Source organism: Xiphophorus hellerii, chromosome 23 (genome assembly GCF_003331165.1).
Source record: "Xiphophorus hellerii strain 12219 chromosome 23, Xiphophorus_hellerii-4.1, whole genome shotgun sequence".
NCBI classification, from domain to species: Eukaryota; Metazoa; Chordata; class Actinopteri; order Cyprinodontiformes; family Poeciliidae; genus Xiphophorus; species Xiphophorus hellerii.
The window spans coordinates 19,204,414-19,220,237 of record NC_045694.1 but is presented as its reverse complement, the minus strand read 5'-3'; the positions used below and the strand labels follow the sequence as shown (position 1 = coordinate 19,220,237).

General features: G+C 39.5%; 1 protein-coding gene across 2 annotated transcripts; it reads left to right on the top strand.

Moving 5' to 3' along the window:
- The first annotated feature begins 1,069 nt into the window (after positions 1-1,069).
- Positions 1,070-14,671, top strand: LOC116714816 (T-cell immunoglobulin and mucin domain-containing protein 4-like). Of its 2 annotated transcripts, XM_032555569.1 has the most exons (10): positions 1,070-1,245; positions 8,346-8,447; positions 8,805-8,913; positions 10,862-11,022; positions 11,129-11,467; positions 12,047-12,109; positions 12,974-13,011; positions 13,132-13,167; positions 13,284-13,395; positions 13,514-14,671. In XM_032555569.1, the coding sequence occupies exons 4-10, from the start codon at positions 10,917-10,919 to the stop codon at positions 13,603-13,605; spliced, it is 786 nt and encodes a 261-aa protein (XP_032411460.1). In that variant the 5' UTR covers positions 1,070-1,245; positions 8,346-8,447; positions 8,805-8,913; positions 10,862-10,916; the 3' UTR covers positions 13,606-14,671. The 2 variants fall into 2 exon arrangements, with proteins under 2 accessions (XP_032411460.1, XP_032411461.1); XM_032555570.1 differs by lacking the exons at positions 12,974-13,011; positions 13,132-13,167 and having other exon boundaries at positions 1,075-1,245; positions 13,315-13,395.
- Positions 14,672-15,824: the final 1,153 nt, after the last annotated feature.

The following is a 15,824-nucleotide window of genomic DNA, read 5'->3' as shown; positions in this document are numbered from 1 at the left end:
ATGAAACCGTCTCTCTATCCTCTTTAATCTTCTCCATGGCTCTTCTTCTTCTCAGGGTGTTTGGAGGCGTTTCCGCTCTCAAACTCACCATGAGCTCTGCTCTCCCCAGCGGGATATTAATAGGAGAGTGGAGTGGGACACGGAGATGCACTCCCAGGAGGGATGATGGGTGGGAAGTAAAAAGTGGGAAAAGGGCCAATCTGCACATTCACCAGTAGTTGTAAATCCATCATGCATGAGTCACAGACACACACACAAAGATTAGAGCTGGTTCTTGTGGAGGAAATTAGAAATAAATCAGTTGAGAAAATACAAAGTGCACTTTATACGAAGTACAAATTTATGTTCACTTTTCCCATAAAGGCTCTTAAAATAAGTTTCTAAAATTAGTTTCAGTCTAATTAATTGGTTTAAAAAAATGGAAAACAGGAAACTATAAAACTTTCACTTCACTGTTATTCGCTGAATTAATTGAATTTCTGTAATACATAAGTTTTCTCTAATTTCATGGCTTTAAAGTCATAATGTCAAAAGTTTATCAGAGTAATGAACTGAGACCTGATGCACCAGATTTGGAAATAGGTGCTATATTGGTCTAGATCCTCATATGGGAGGCAACATAAGTCATCCATCCATTTATTTTCTATACCTGCTTATCCTTGCAGGATTACGGGGAATCTGCCAGTTGCTCATATTTGTGAAGTGTAAGGAAATTCACATCAAGTTTTTTAATCTATGTTAATTGAATTCCGCTTGCTGATATACCACAAATTCTCAAACAATTCAGCATCTCATGGCACTTTTAAAGAATATCAAAGCACACACACAAAAATCACAGAATTCAAGATTAATTTCTATGTTAAAGAAAGACGGTTATTCACAGCAGAAACTCCTTTAGTGACTTGATTTCGCAACTAAAAAGGTACACTCTGAAGCATCCATGAGCTTCCTTCAGTTCTGATCACGAGTTCCAGATTCATAAGTGAAACATTGTTGTTAAGACAAACATAGCAAAAGGTCTGGTAAGGACACACGGACCACTGAGCCACTCCACCACTGTGTGGCGTTGGAGTTGTTGTCACTAGAGGAATGCTTCCTGACGGAGGCAACATGTGAAGAGTTTTAATCTCCTCCTTGAACTTGTGAATGGTTGTGTGACCACCTTGGGAGACAAGTCAGAGTTGAGCAATAGGTGTTTGATATATGAGGCCACTTCCTTTGTTTGCCGGTGCTAACATGTTTAAAGTAGGTGATTTCTTCCACTCTTCCCGAAACGCTGCAAGTCTGTTCAAAAAGTTTTTATTTCTGTCCATAGAAACCTGCTGAGTCCTTTACTTGGAGTGAGATCCTTTGGGTTTTTCCATGTGTTTGTGTAGTTGTTGTTTTGTTTTCCCATGGCCTATTTCTCAGAACTGCATATAACACATTACTGTGCTACAGTATAAGTGTTTTATCCTTGGGGTGAACCAATTTCTTTTGTTAGGCTTAAAATTCAAACTAATATAGCACTTGGAAAATATCCTCCTCATCTACTCCAGCTGCAATTGAGTGCTATCCAGTATGAAGCACAAAGAGTTTCATTGATGTCTTGTTGTTTCAAGTAATTTTCTTCTGTCCTTATGGGAAAATCTTTGGCTCGATGCTGCAACATCTGATGGCCGCTGTTGTGTCCTGTGAGACCAGAACCCCAAACCATTGTTCAAAACTGAAGAAGGTTAACGAGAGGTTAAACATCAAGAATCAAGTAAACAAGCACACAAAAAATTCAATTTCCTTTTTATTCATTTTAGATTTGGCATATTAAACTAAGACGGAGGTTTAGAGTATAAAGCTGGATTTATTCTCACAAATATGCTTCCAGAAAAGATTAAATGTTTGTTCCATTTATTTATCCAGTGTGGTAGTAAAGTAGTAGTAATAATAAAGCTAATTGCAGGAAGCACACATTACATTGTTTTTAGCAAAAAAAAAAAAATAATAAATTAAAGAGAAGCATTACTTTTTAATCTGACGTTTTGTTAACTCTGTCTTAATGAAGACAGACCTACCTAAGCGGGTCTGAAGCTGCTCAGACAAAGAGAATGTGTCTTCTCAAGTAAATTGTTCCAGTATCATGTTTTTGTTTTCGGTTGTAAGGTGTTACATTTGTTTCAGGCCTGTTGATGTCTCATTTTGGGAATGTTCAAATACTCCAAAATAGCTCTTTCTTCATGTTGTGAAGAGCTATGCACTCAGCATTTTGCTGGAGGAGGATGTTTAGAAATCCAGAGGAAGCCCTATACTTTGAAGCAAGACGCTTGTCTTTGCATCCTGTAACTTGACCATGATTGTCACCCTTTTGTTTACAATGTTTTGCACTCGTTTTTGTTGTCTTTCTGTATAGTTATCTTGACTTAACCAAACTTCCTAAGGTTAAGACAACATTATGGCAGGAAGCACTGTGGTCTATTGAGAAAAGCCTTTCTGCTTCAGATGCTGAAAACGTCTTTAGCAGTCTGCAAGACTGACTTGCACACTATGCTGAACTGCTGTCTTTTCAATATGAAGAAGTCATCGACAATGACAACAGATCATACCAGTAATTCATGGGAGAATTTTTTTTTCTGTATTTGAATTTTTTTTCTTATTGAGACAAAAATGTACAAGTTCCAAAAACTATAACATCAGTGCACATTAGCAACAATGAAACAAAGTAAGAACAGCAATTGGGAGTTAAAGGGTAATTGATTTAGCACAAACTGCAGACAGATTGAGTGGAAGCAACAGGTGGAGGTGTGAGACTTTTGACTCACTTAGGATCCTTTTTCTCATTTTCAAAAAGAACATCCATGTAGTTGCATTTGGGATTTTTAAATTCTAATCTCTTTAATTTGCACTTTTATTTTAAAAAAATAGTGGCAGTCAAATTTTAAAGCAACTTACTGATCTACAATTGATCCAAGTGTCAGCAAATATTTTAATATTTTATAGCAACAGAAGCTGCTTTATAAATAAATATATATTTATTGCTTTAGGAGCAACAATTATCATTTCACCACACTAAGGTGAAATGATAACTTTTCACCTGTTTTTTAATCTTAACCCCTTAACTGTCACTTTCAAAATGCTTATATGTTAGTTAATGGCTCCATGACGCCGGTTTCCTCCTGACAGTTATTAAAGTGAAAGGGGCCAGGAAATATAAATCAAATATTTACTCAACAATGTTTGGTTAATTTCCCTTATATGAGAAGTTACATCAATTAAGAAATACTCCTTAATTATACAAAGCAAAGAGATGCTATTGTGATGTGACTTTTCACATCACCTTGTTTGAATTTAAGTTATTTAACTTTGCTAATCTTTGTATAAATATTTTCTTTTCCATTTCCAACTGTCACATATCAGGGATCTACTTGCATTGGATAAATACACAATGACATCAGGTTGATATGCAGTCAGTTCAGAAAACTTCATACTGACATGTACGTGGTTTGTTGTGTGGTTGCTTCTCTTTAAATCAAAAGTCCCTGTTTGCTTAATACAAAGGCAGCTGATGCAGCAATTACCAACCTCTACTGGGTGATTTCGACAAAAGACACTGAATGACCTCAGTGGTATCATTTCCCCTTTTCTGTTTGTTTCCAGTCTAATCAGACATCAGCAAAAGTCTACCAGTCATTTGTTAATGTCTCAGTCTTGGCTTCAGACCAGCTATTCTGCTCTAAGGTCCATTTTTAAACTTTTATCTTCAAAGCATATTGACAATGACTGCAGTTTAAACCCTGGTAAAAAATCAACTATCTTGGGTTTTTTTTATAGTAGAGAATATTATAAACAAGTAGTTCATGTATACAAGTAGTGAAAATAAATTGGAAAGTTATTTATAATGATGATGCATTAGATTTTCTAAGTACATGAGTCTCTGGGAAAATGATTGTCCAAAAATAGTGGTTTTTTTGGGTAATAAAAATGTTGCCATTGAAATTAAAAATAAACTGTCCTTAGTTACATAGTTAAATATATTTCCACATTTTAATTAAAGCATGAAACAACTGGTACAAGGCAAACATTTTTAAACTCTAATGAAACCAAGTACAGCTGGTAATGCAAAATCCCAAAAGGTCTAAAAATAGAAGATCTTGCCAAATTAATTCTAATCCTTCAATCTTTTTCATATTTTGTCACACAAAAAACAAAAATGAGAATAGATTTAATTTTTATTCTATGTGATGAATCAACACAAACCTTTATAGAAGCAAAATATGGCATGGATATATATATATAAAAAAAAAAAAAAAATTCCCTTCTCACCCACCGCGGGTGGTTCTTATCCTCTGAGCTCGGGTCCTCTACCAGAGGCCTGGGAGCTTGAGGGTTCTGCGCAGTATCTTGGCTGTGCCAAGGATTGCACATTTCTGGACTGAGATGTCTGATGTTGTTCCTGGGATCTGTTGTAGCCATTGGTCCAGTTTGGGGGTGACTGCCCCGAGGGCCCCGATGACCACAGGCACCACTGTGGTCTTCACCTTCCAGGCCCTCTCCAGTTCCTCCCTGAGGCCCTGGTATTTCTCTAGTTTCTCGTGCTCCTTTTTCCTGATGTTGTAGTCGCTTGGTATTGCTACATCTATCACAACGGCTTTCCTCTGTTGTTTATCCACTACGACAATGTCTGGTTGGTTCGCCATTACCATTTTGTCTGTCTGGATCTGGAAGTCCCACAGGATCTTAGCTCTGGCGTTCTCCGCCACCTTTGGGGGTGTTTCCCACTTTGATCTCGGGGTTTCCAGTCCATATTCTGCACAGATGTTTCTGTACACTATGCCTGTAACTTGGTTATGTCGTTCCATGTACGCTTTCCCTGCCAGTATCTTGCACCCTGCTGTTATGTGCTGGACTGTCTCAGGGGCCTCCTCTGCGTCAGGTGTTGGGGAACCAGAGCACCTTGATGACAAATGGGCTACTGGAACAAGACGGAAATGGGCGAGAGATGAAAATGTGGATCTGTTGGAATGCTACTACTCAAGTAACCCTAATCAGAGAGGTTACATGCAAAGACTGGTGAAGGAATGGTTACTTCGACATCCCCAGTCAACACTAAGCGCTAAACAACTAGTAGCTCAGTGTTCCAACATCCGCAAACGGCAACTGCTATCACAACTTGAGATTGACGAGATACAACACAAATGCTACGGCAAAAAGGAGGAACCTGGATGTCAGAACTGTGGGGACTTAACTACAAGTCCCCACCCAGTCAGGGGATACACGGCCCCATTGAGCGAATCAGAGCTGAACGAGACGGCTGCTGACCTGAGAGAGAAAATCATGACCCGAATGACAACCAGACCTCCTCGGCGCCAATTACAACGGCTGAGTGAAGTACCATCAGAGATCATTGAGAATGTGAATGCAGCATTGAGAACAATCCCTACCAACACCATAACAGAAACCAATGAGCTGATCTACAACTCAGCATCAGTGATCCTTGAGACACTTGGCTATAAGAGCAGCCATGAGACCCAATACCCACCATGGAAAAGACGGTTAGAGGCTAAAATCAAGGTATCAAGGAGGGAAGTGAGCCAACTGTCAGAGCTCCACAAGGGTACAATGAAAAGACCAGTACCCAGAAAGTACAGGCAGATGCCCATACCTGAAGCACTCGAAACTGCCAAACAGAGGCTCCAAGCCTTGGCCAGCCGCCTAAAGAGATACACAAGGGACCAGCTAAGGTGTACTCTCAATGGCAGGGTAATAACAACAGAGTAGACCCACCAAGGCTGGAGACTGAACAATACTGGAAAGGCATATGGGAAAGGGAGGCGTCCCACAACAGCAATGCACAGTGGTTGATCTCTCTACGAGAGGACCATAATAACCTCCTCCCTGAGCAAGCCTTGGTAACCATCACTGTGACAGATGTCCAAGAAAGAGTCTCAGGTATGAAAAACTGGACAGCACCAGGGCCTGACATGATCCATGCCTACTGGCTAAAGAAACTCACTGCCCTCCATGAGCGACTGGCAGACCAAATGAACCAGCTGCTACAAAGTGGGACTCACCCTGAATGGTTAACTGAAGGGCGGACAATCCTAATCCAGAAGGATCCATCAAAGGGTCCAGTCCCACCCAACTACCGACCAATAACCTGCCTCTCCACAACATGGAAGCTCATGTCAGGCATCATAGCGGCCAAGATAAGCAAACACATGGATAAATACATGAGCACGGCACAGAAAGGTATCGGTGTAAATAGCAGAGGAGCCAAACACCAACTCCTCGTAGACCGCACAGTTGCCCGAGACTGCAAAACCCGACACACCAACCTGTGCATGGCTTGGATTGATTACAAGAAAGCCTATGACTCAATGCCGCATACTTGGATCATTGAATGCTTAGAGATGTATAACATCAACAGGACTCTGAGAGCCTTCATTGCAAACTCGATGAAGCTGTGGAAAACCACCCTTGAAGCCAACTGCAAACCACTTGCACAAGTGTCCATCAAATGTGGCATATACCAAGGAGATGCTCTGTCCCCGCTACTGTTCTGCATAGGCCTGAACCCCCTCAGCCAAATTATCAACAAGACTGGCTACGGATACCGACTCAAAAATGGGGCCAACATCAGCCACCTTCTCTACATGGATGACATCAAGCTGTATGCCAAGAGTGAGCGAGACATCGACTCACTGATCCACACCACCAGGATCTACTAGAGAAGTGTGGTCGGCTGATCACAAAGAGGGGGAAGGTCATCCGCACAGAAGGGGTCTCACTCCCAGAAGGAACAATAGCAGACATAGAGGACAGTTACAAGTACCTAGGTATACCACAAGCAAATGGCAACCTCAATGAGGTCACAAGGAAAGGAGCCACAGCTAAATACCTCCAACGAATAAGGCAAGTCCTGAGAAGCCAGCTCAATGGCAAGAACAAAATCCGCGCAATAAACAGCTATGCCCTGCCAGTAATCAGATACCCTGCTGGAATAATTAGCTGGCCAAAGGAGGAGATAAAAGCCACTGATATTAAGACTAGAAAACTACTAACAATGCATGGAGGATTCCATCCCAAATCCAGCACCCTGAGACTGTACACGAGCCGCAAGGAAGGAGGCAGAGGACTAGTGAGTGTGAGAACCACAGTCCAGGACGAAACAACTAAGATCCATAAATACATCAGGGACAAAGCCCCAACAGACAATGTGCTCAGTGAATATCTCAGACAACAGGGAACGGAGGTTGAGGTGCCAGAGATACCATCATGGCAGGACAAGCCCCTACATGGGATGTACCACAAGCAAATAACCCAAGTGGCTGATATCAGTAAATCCTACCAATGGCTGGAAAAAGCTGGACTCAAGGACAGCACAGAGGCCCTCATCCTGGCCGCCCAGGAACAGGCCCTAAACACCAGAGCAATAGAGGCCCAGATATACCACACCAGACAAGACCCAAGGTGTAGGTTGTGCAAGGAGGCCCCTGAGACAGTCCAGCACATAACAGCAGGGTGCAAGATACTGGCAGGGAAAGCGTACATGGAACGACATAACCAAGTTACAGGCATAGTGTACAGAAACATCTGTGCAGAATATGGACTGGAAACCCCGAGATCAAAGTGGGAAACACCCCCAAAGGTGGCGGAGAACGCCAGAGCTAAGATCCTGTGGGACTTCCAGATCCAGACAGACAAAATGGTAATGGCGAACCAACCAGACATTGTCGTAGTGGATAAACAACAGAGGAAAGCCGTTGTGATAGATGTAGCAATACCAAGCGACTACAACATCAGGAAAAAGGAGCACGAGAAACTAGAGAAATACCAGGGCCTCAGGGAGGAACTGGAGAGGGCCTGGAAGGTGAAGACCACAGTGGTGCCTGTGGTCATCGGGGCCCTCGGGGCAGTCACCCCCAAACTGGACCAATGGCTACAACAGATCCCAGGAACAACATCAGACATCTCAGTCCAGAAATGTGCAATCCTTGGCACAGCCAAGATACTGCGCAGAACCCTCAAGCTCCCAGGCCTCTGGTAGAGGACCCGAGCTCAGAGGATAAGAACCACCCGCGGTGGGTGAGAAGGGAATTTTTTTTTTTTTTTTTTATATATATATTTTTTTTTTTACAGTAATTATCTGGAAACTGTGTGAAGTAATTGTATTAAGCTCCTCTTCCCAACCCGTGGCAGGTGGGACTTCTCAAAAACGTTATTTTGCTTTGATTGCGTAAATAAATTATGACTTGCTGGTATGCTTTGGATCATTGTCTTGCTGAATTACTGAAGTGGGCTTCAGCTGAAGGTCATAAACTGATTACTAAACTGAACACGTGCATGGGTGAGCTTGTGTCCCTGTTTTCTACTAGTTTTCTACGGCTGGCAGGCCAGATTACCCACAGCTGCAGCACATCAGGCTCAGCAGAGGAACAGCTCAGATGAGTGGCTGAGGCAGGAGAGTGTTGCCAAAGGTCGAGTTACTATTTTTGTTTGTTTGTTTCCATTTTCTGGTCCACACTCCTTACCAGTTGGTGGCAGTAGTGCTTCTTGTAATTGTTTTTCAGCCATTGAAAGAAAGAAGAAGACTAACTCTACCAATTACATTCAGCAAACAGAAATAAAATCTATAGTGAAAGCAGAAATGTGTTTAATCTGAAACATTTGAGTCTCACAAAGTAGCAAAGGCAAAATAAACTTGTGAGGTTGCAAATAGTTTTTGTCAGCACTTGATTTGGCTTTTGGACATGTCTAATGATGAACCATAACAAAGCAAAAGAAAATGTTGATGTTTTTTAGTTTAATTTTTTTTTTCTGTACATATAAATCAGACCTGGAAACAGAACAGACCACTGCAGCATCAGAACTGTGATCTCAGGACCACAACTCAGTGGTGGATGACAGAGATGAAGGCAGGATGTGGAGAAAGACTTGACAGAGGTGAGAAGAGGGTAGGAAATGACTGACAAAGACAAAATATTTTTCTCATGCTTCTCTGCTTATATAAATATACACACACACACACACGCACACATACTGACACTTTCTTTACATTAATAATGCACATGACAATGAGCTTTCAATGTTTCCCACATACTGTAATGTGAATTTAAACACTGCTGGGAAATACTGACTGAAAAATGTGAAAAAGCTTGAAGCTCTTAGAGCAAACTCTCTTAAGGGAAAAAGAAAAATGAGGCCAGAAATGGTAACTATTGGTGAGTTTTGGCAAAATAAATGAACAAATTCCAAGAGTGGACTGTTCTAAACTTTGTCTTAACTAATTTACTTCCTATGAACTTTTGAGACACAATACCCCTTCATCTCAGACGACAACACTGTAAAGTTTGGATATTTGCAAACTTATTGTACAGATCAAGATAATGATGATGCAGAGGGGAACAGCATTCTTTAATTTCCAATAGTCATGGTGCTCAGGAAGGAAATGAGTTCTGTGTCCCAGAGGTGAACATAAGATTGACCCCAGAAAAAAAAAAAGCCAGAAATCAGCATCATTATCCCCAGCAAAACTGACATGAGCTAAAAGTCCTTTCAGAGAGGAAAGTTATTTCTTTTTTTTTCTCAACAGAAACATAAAAAGCAATACTGCAGTTTGCAAATGCACACTAGGACAAAGACCTTCATTTTTAGAGACATGTCCTGTAATTTGATTGGCCATCATGACCATCATTACATTTGGAGGAAAGATAGAGACGCTTGTACCATCTTAACTATGAAGTATGGTAGTGGCAGCATCGTGTTTTGGGGCTTAGTATAGATCCAATCACGAGGAACGAACATTATGTAGAAATAATGAAGCAACATCTAAAGACATAACCATACAGCCAAAATGGTGATGAAGTGGCTTAAGGACAACAAAGTCAACGTTTTGGTGTGGCCATCACAACTCACTGATCCCAAACCTACAGAAAACTTTGTGTTAAATCAATAAATACTTTTGAAAAGCAATGTATAAAGAGATTTAAGTTACTACTTCCATATTTGCAAAATGAAGAGAAGATAAACATGGTATCTAGACATCTTGCAAAAGCACAGTGAGAGTGTGAAAAATCGCAATATATTTATGAGGCCACTTTTCATTGACTGAAGGGTGTGTTTAGGAAGCAGAATAAGATGGAACCATAATGAAAGTGACAGTGAAGAGCTTCTTTAAAATACCAGTTGTCTCGATCTGTTCAAAACAAACAGAAACAACAAGGCGGTGTGTTCTGCAATCAGTCCTGACAGAATGAAAGCTGTTCGGCTTGTTTGTCATTTTAAGGGGTGTGCTGAACCTGCTAAGCATTTTTTATTTTTAGCAATAAACCAGACCCAAACAGGAGAAGCAACATTTGGAAGGATGAGGGAATGACGAGAAGCTTGACAATCAAGAGATAAAAGGTGTGTGTTGATGTGAACATCAACAGGGCAGGCAGGACTTCAAAAAATCTCTTATTTTACCAGCAATGAACACGTCAAACTAAATTAAACTAAATAAAGCTATATAAAAACAATGCAAGTAATTTCCATCACAAAAATAACAGTATTTCTCATAATTTTTCAAATCTTAAAGTGGTTGCTTTGAAACTTGATTGTGTAAAATAAGTTGCTCATACATCGTGTTTCCTCTTAGAGCTTGTGTCATCACATATTGGTATTTGAAGCTTCCGTTTCTGAATATAGTGACAGCTGCGTCAACATTTTTGATCACTTCTAATTTTTTTCTATTTATTCGCAACATATTTTGGCTGATCTTTAAGCGGAGTCATTCCAAACGTATTGCAGCAGATGTGATAGATTTTGGTCCTAGGACTCCTTGCTCATATGAAGAATTAAGATCTAAATGCATAGAGGAACTGTATTGATTTCCTTCCTCATTTCTTTGAAGGAAAAGCAGAACTTCATGATTTGACTAACAACGGGCACAATCTGATCTAGAGTGTATGTGGTGGCAGAAATACATGGTAGCCTCTCTTAAGGATATGCCTGTACAATACCCTACACCGATGTGTGGTCTTTTGATTCCTTTCCTTCTTATCCTGTTCCAAGGTAAGTGAATATTTTAGGGGGTATTTTTAACTGATGTTATTTGCTCTTTGTCTGAAGGGTACAGGTGGGTTTCTATGTTTGATCCATCATTGCCGTCTCTTTTCAGTGTCATCCTGCACCGTTACAGTCACTGGCTACATTGGCCAGGATGTCACTCTGCCCTGCAGTTATGATGTCCAAGCTAACGGAGTCCTCAGTTTCTGCTGGGGACACGGGAAGGTGCCCCGATCCAAATGTAGCAACACAATCCTCTTGTCGGATAATGGGAATGTGACTTTCAGAGAGTCCCCCAGGTACCAGCTGCTGAGCCAGGTCATGCAGGGTGAAGTTTCCTTGACCATCGTTAAAGCTCAGAAAACAGATTCTGGGGTTTACGGCTGCAGGGTGGAGATTCCTGGCTTGTTCAACGACCAAAAGATCAACGTACACCTGACCATGGAAGAAGGTAATGCTCACTAAATGGGACATCACAAAGTAATTTATTTGATGTATGCTATCTTTAGTGATGGCATAGAAGGAATATCAGTCTGTCAAGGCAACTTATGAGCAGCACAGTAGAGGATAGTATACAAAGTTCGATCTCTCACACATTTCTCACACAAAATGCAACCTTTAGCCCTCTGTTAGATTAAAATAACTTCCTCTCTCCAAATGTAACCAGTTTAAGAACTCACTACTTCCACTGTCCATAGTTGAGTCACCCTGTTGAAGGCTTTATAAAATGTGTAAAACCTCAATGTGTTTAAGTAGCAGATGTGAAAAATACATGCTATGTACGTGTATATGCAGCATTGACAGGTAAATATAACCCGTTGCTAAGAAGATGCATGTTGTTTCTAACAGCTTTAACTGTGTTTCTTAAAATATAACTTAATGAGGGTACAAATGAGTTCTAAAGGTTGCTAACACCTGTCCTATGGGAACAACAAACACTATTCTACTGATTTCTTAAACAATATATCATATCATTTTTGACTGTCACTGTTTCAACTTAAGTTAAATAGGACATTTTGTTTGTTTTCAGCTCCTATGGAAGAACTTGACATCCAAAGCTCAACAGACTGTGACACTGTGACAGTAAGCAAAGGTAAGTACTGTAGTCCTTCTCTGTACTAAAAGAAAACGCAGGTGCATGTTTTTATTTAGAATAAAACTTTTCTACCAGTTCATTGTACATAAAGTAATCATTTTTGACAGTTTAATTTGATAAATTTTGATGATTACGGCTGATGGCTAAAATAAACCCTACAACCTAGTTTTCTTTGTGAAGATTGGCTCCTTGATAGCTGTCCAGCAGAGAGTCAATTAAAGCTTCCATAAAAAGGGTATAGCTGTGTCCAAACATTAATGAAAAGTTGAGTGGTAGAAATAGGAACACAAACAACATGGGTAACCACAGCCTTTAGAGGATTGGGAACCACCAGGAAATGGGCTACAAATGTTGCATCACTGTGCGGTTTGAATCATCCAGAAAACATGAAAGGACCACACTTCAGTGAACATTTAGGTCTCCATTGAGGATCACCAGGAACGATCTTCCCTCCATGCAGGACTTGTATGGGGTTAAAAGGAGGGAAGCGATAATCTCTGCAGACCCCACACATCCTGGATACAGACTGTTTAGATTTTACCTTCAGGTCAGCGCTACAGAGCGCTATTTGAAGAAAATAGCTACCAGAGACAGATTCTTCCACTAAAACTCTCTCTGATGAGCACTTGACAGCCAGATTAATACCATGCTAGTTTGCAATAATTCAACCTTGCCTTCTTTTGTAAAAACACTACGTATATACATATTTACAAGAAAACAATGTTAATAAAAAAATACAGATTCTGGTTCTTTACATTCTAGGTCTGGCAGATTATTTGCTTTCATTAGACGAATGAATAATTTTTTAAAACTTTTACATTGGATAGATCAAATTAATAAATACATTTTATTTCTCTACAGGCTCAAAAATAGCAAAAATCCATAGTGCAACAAGTCAGGTAGGTAAATGTTATCAAAACAGATAATAGCTAATTTTTAATAAGCACAACAGGAATCTGATGTGACAAAAAGGAATTCCAGAATTGTTTTTTAAAGTTTTGTTTCCATTTTTGCATCAGTTTATAACATCAGAAAGGAAAGTGAAAAATGAAATGGTAAAGACAAAGAATATTTTTGTTTAAAAAATATATTCTTATTTTATAAACTAAAAATGAATGGGAGAAATCTAAACTACAATTAATTTATTTTTGTTCCTGTCTCCTGTGATAAGGTTAATTTTTCACTGCATGAAATTTTCAAAGCCCTCTTAGAAGCAGAGAACATTGGAAGGATTGCAGTTATTTTCTTCCTCACCATAATCCTAATCCTCATCCTCATCATCAGTAAGTGTGCAGCGGTTTATGGTTTGTGACTCATCCATCTGCTGTCCGGATTCATTTTAAACTAATCCGTCTGCTTCAGACCGAAAACATGTCTAATCACGGCATTTCTCCTACCCAGGGAGGAAGGTCCTGATGGGGAGGACGACACCTCAGCAGCTCAACACCATCACAGCTGAAAATATTTACGAGACCATCCCAATGACTAAATGATGCTCTGCAGGTTTCTACTGACCTTAAGGCAGTGTTTCTCAATTCCGGTCCTCACGCCCCCTGCCTGCATGTTTTAGGTGTTTCCCTTCTGCCACACGCCTGGATTGAATAATGGGTGATTAACAGGCTTCTGCAGTACTTGATGGTCACGCAATCATTTGAATCAGCTGTTCTGGTATAGAGGCATCTAAAACATGCAGAGCAGGGGGACCTGAGGACTGGAATTGAGAAGCACTGACCTTAAGGCATGTTTTAAATCTCCCCATTTATTTTTTTAACAATTTATCAGCTACTATAAATTAAATGAAAAATGTTTCTCAATAGTAAACAATAATCTCAATAAAATAGTATACGATGTCTATCCAATGATTCCCAGATAAATGTTAATCTGCTTGAATTTATTTGTGACCGACATGAAACGACTGTGGTGGTTTACAGTTGTGGGCACAGTGCCACCTGCTGGACAAACTACATAATGTTATAAACAATGAAATGACAGGACAAGTGATGTGCTTTTGTACTTCATGTTGTCCTTTTTTCTTCTTTGTTTACATATTAAAACAATGATTTCTTGAATTATATCAATTAACTGCATGGGAATTTTTTAAATAAACAATGGTGTAACTCGAATTAACTGTACATAGAAAAATGTAATAATTGACAAATGTCTTTGTGGTTCAAAGACTGCAAATTATCAGTAAACTTATTTTGTCTGTGGACTTTTGATTAGTGGTTTGGTTTTTAACCTTTGCTGTATTTTTGCTTTAGAGGAATATAAATGATGTTTCATCACATATCTCTCCATAAGCGAACCTAGAGAGGATTCTGAAACAGCGTTGGAATAACCACACATTTGTAAAAGAGGAAGCTGTCACAGGCTGCTGAATAGTTTTGTCCACATTCTAAGAAGTCCTTGGCTCATTACGTGGCCACACTGTGTTTTTAACACTGTTTGTAATTAACAGTAACAACTTGAGTAAAGTTTTGTCTATGTAAACTTGAATCAAACTTGTCCTTCTCATTGATTTATGCACAAAGAAAATTAAAGCTTTACCAGTTTGTTACATCTTCTGATTGAATCATTAACCAGTAAAGATTTAATAATCTATCCTGGAAGGGAAGCTATTCTCCACCAATCATGATAACAGAACCACTTCATCATTACCTAAAGTGATCAATAGATGTGGATAGGCAACATTGTGCAGCTTCAAAATAGATTGTGAAGCTTAAACTGCATTGTCTTGAGATACTGAGGAGATTTGCTTTAATATATTCAGAAACCAGTCATTAAATGGCTGTTTGTACTGGAGGCATTTAATCTCAATTGGTATCTGGCTGTGGAAAGGTTATCAGGGTTCAGATAAGTAGTAACCAGAACTGCAGGAGAAAATACAAGCCTCAACCCCTGTGCCTTCACCGTTCTTTCCCATTTGTAGGTGGAAATTTACACTGTAAAAAAAACAATTAAAATGAGGGATGTCATTATTGTAGTTTTAAGTAAGGAGTATGCTTGATTAAATTAAGATAATGTCTTTTATGTTATTTCTACTACCCATCAAGCTTTGTGTGAATTATGTGCACGACTTCCAGACCCACAATGTTACATGTTCATAAGAGACATCTTGCAGAGCATTTACAGATTATGACATCTGTGGTCCTTCATGTTTTAAAGAATAAGGGAATGAGCTTAAAAAGACATTTGATCATGTGATCAAGCATTAGTAGGTAATTTGTAAACTCCATTGCTGTGGAGATGGAGAAGCCGTGAACAACTTGAGAGGTTCTGAAACATATCAGTACTTCCATAGTAATAAAGTTAGATCTGTTTGATCATCTGTTTGGTGACAGGATGTTAGTACTGTTGCCTTGCAGCAATAAAGTCCTGGCTTCAAATCCCGACTCAGGATCTTCCTGCAGAAAGCTTGCTTACGAGAGCTTCTCCTTGAGTAAAGTACTAACAGTTCAAAATAATTAAGGTTAATAACAAAATTATCTTCCTAGCAGATATTTTCTGTGTGGACAAAAATGACAAATTCCTTAACTTGTTTCAAATAATGACTGGTGTAAGTACATTTTCTATCTTTTGTTTCAATAAAATGTCAGTTTCTCTGTTTCTTTTTCAGTTCCTGTTTTTATATATTTTTAATATCATCATGTTACAAATTCCCCTGCGATGTTCTGACCCGGATTCCTCTCACCCATTGACCTTTACATCCAAC

Coding starts and splice junctions, on each gene's coding strand:
- LOC116714816 (XM_032555569.1), top strand. CDS start 10,917: ATGTGGTGGCAGAAATACATGGTAGCCTCTCTTAAGGATATGCCTGTA. Junction 11,023..11,128: donor CCTTCTTATCCTGTTCCAAG/GTAAGTGAATAT, acceptor GTCTCTTTTCAG/TGTCATCCTGCACCGTTACA. Junction 13,012..13,131: donor TCCATAGTGCAACAAGTCAG/GTAGGTAAATGT, acceptor TTTTTGCATCAG/TTTATAACATCAGAAAGGAA.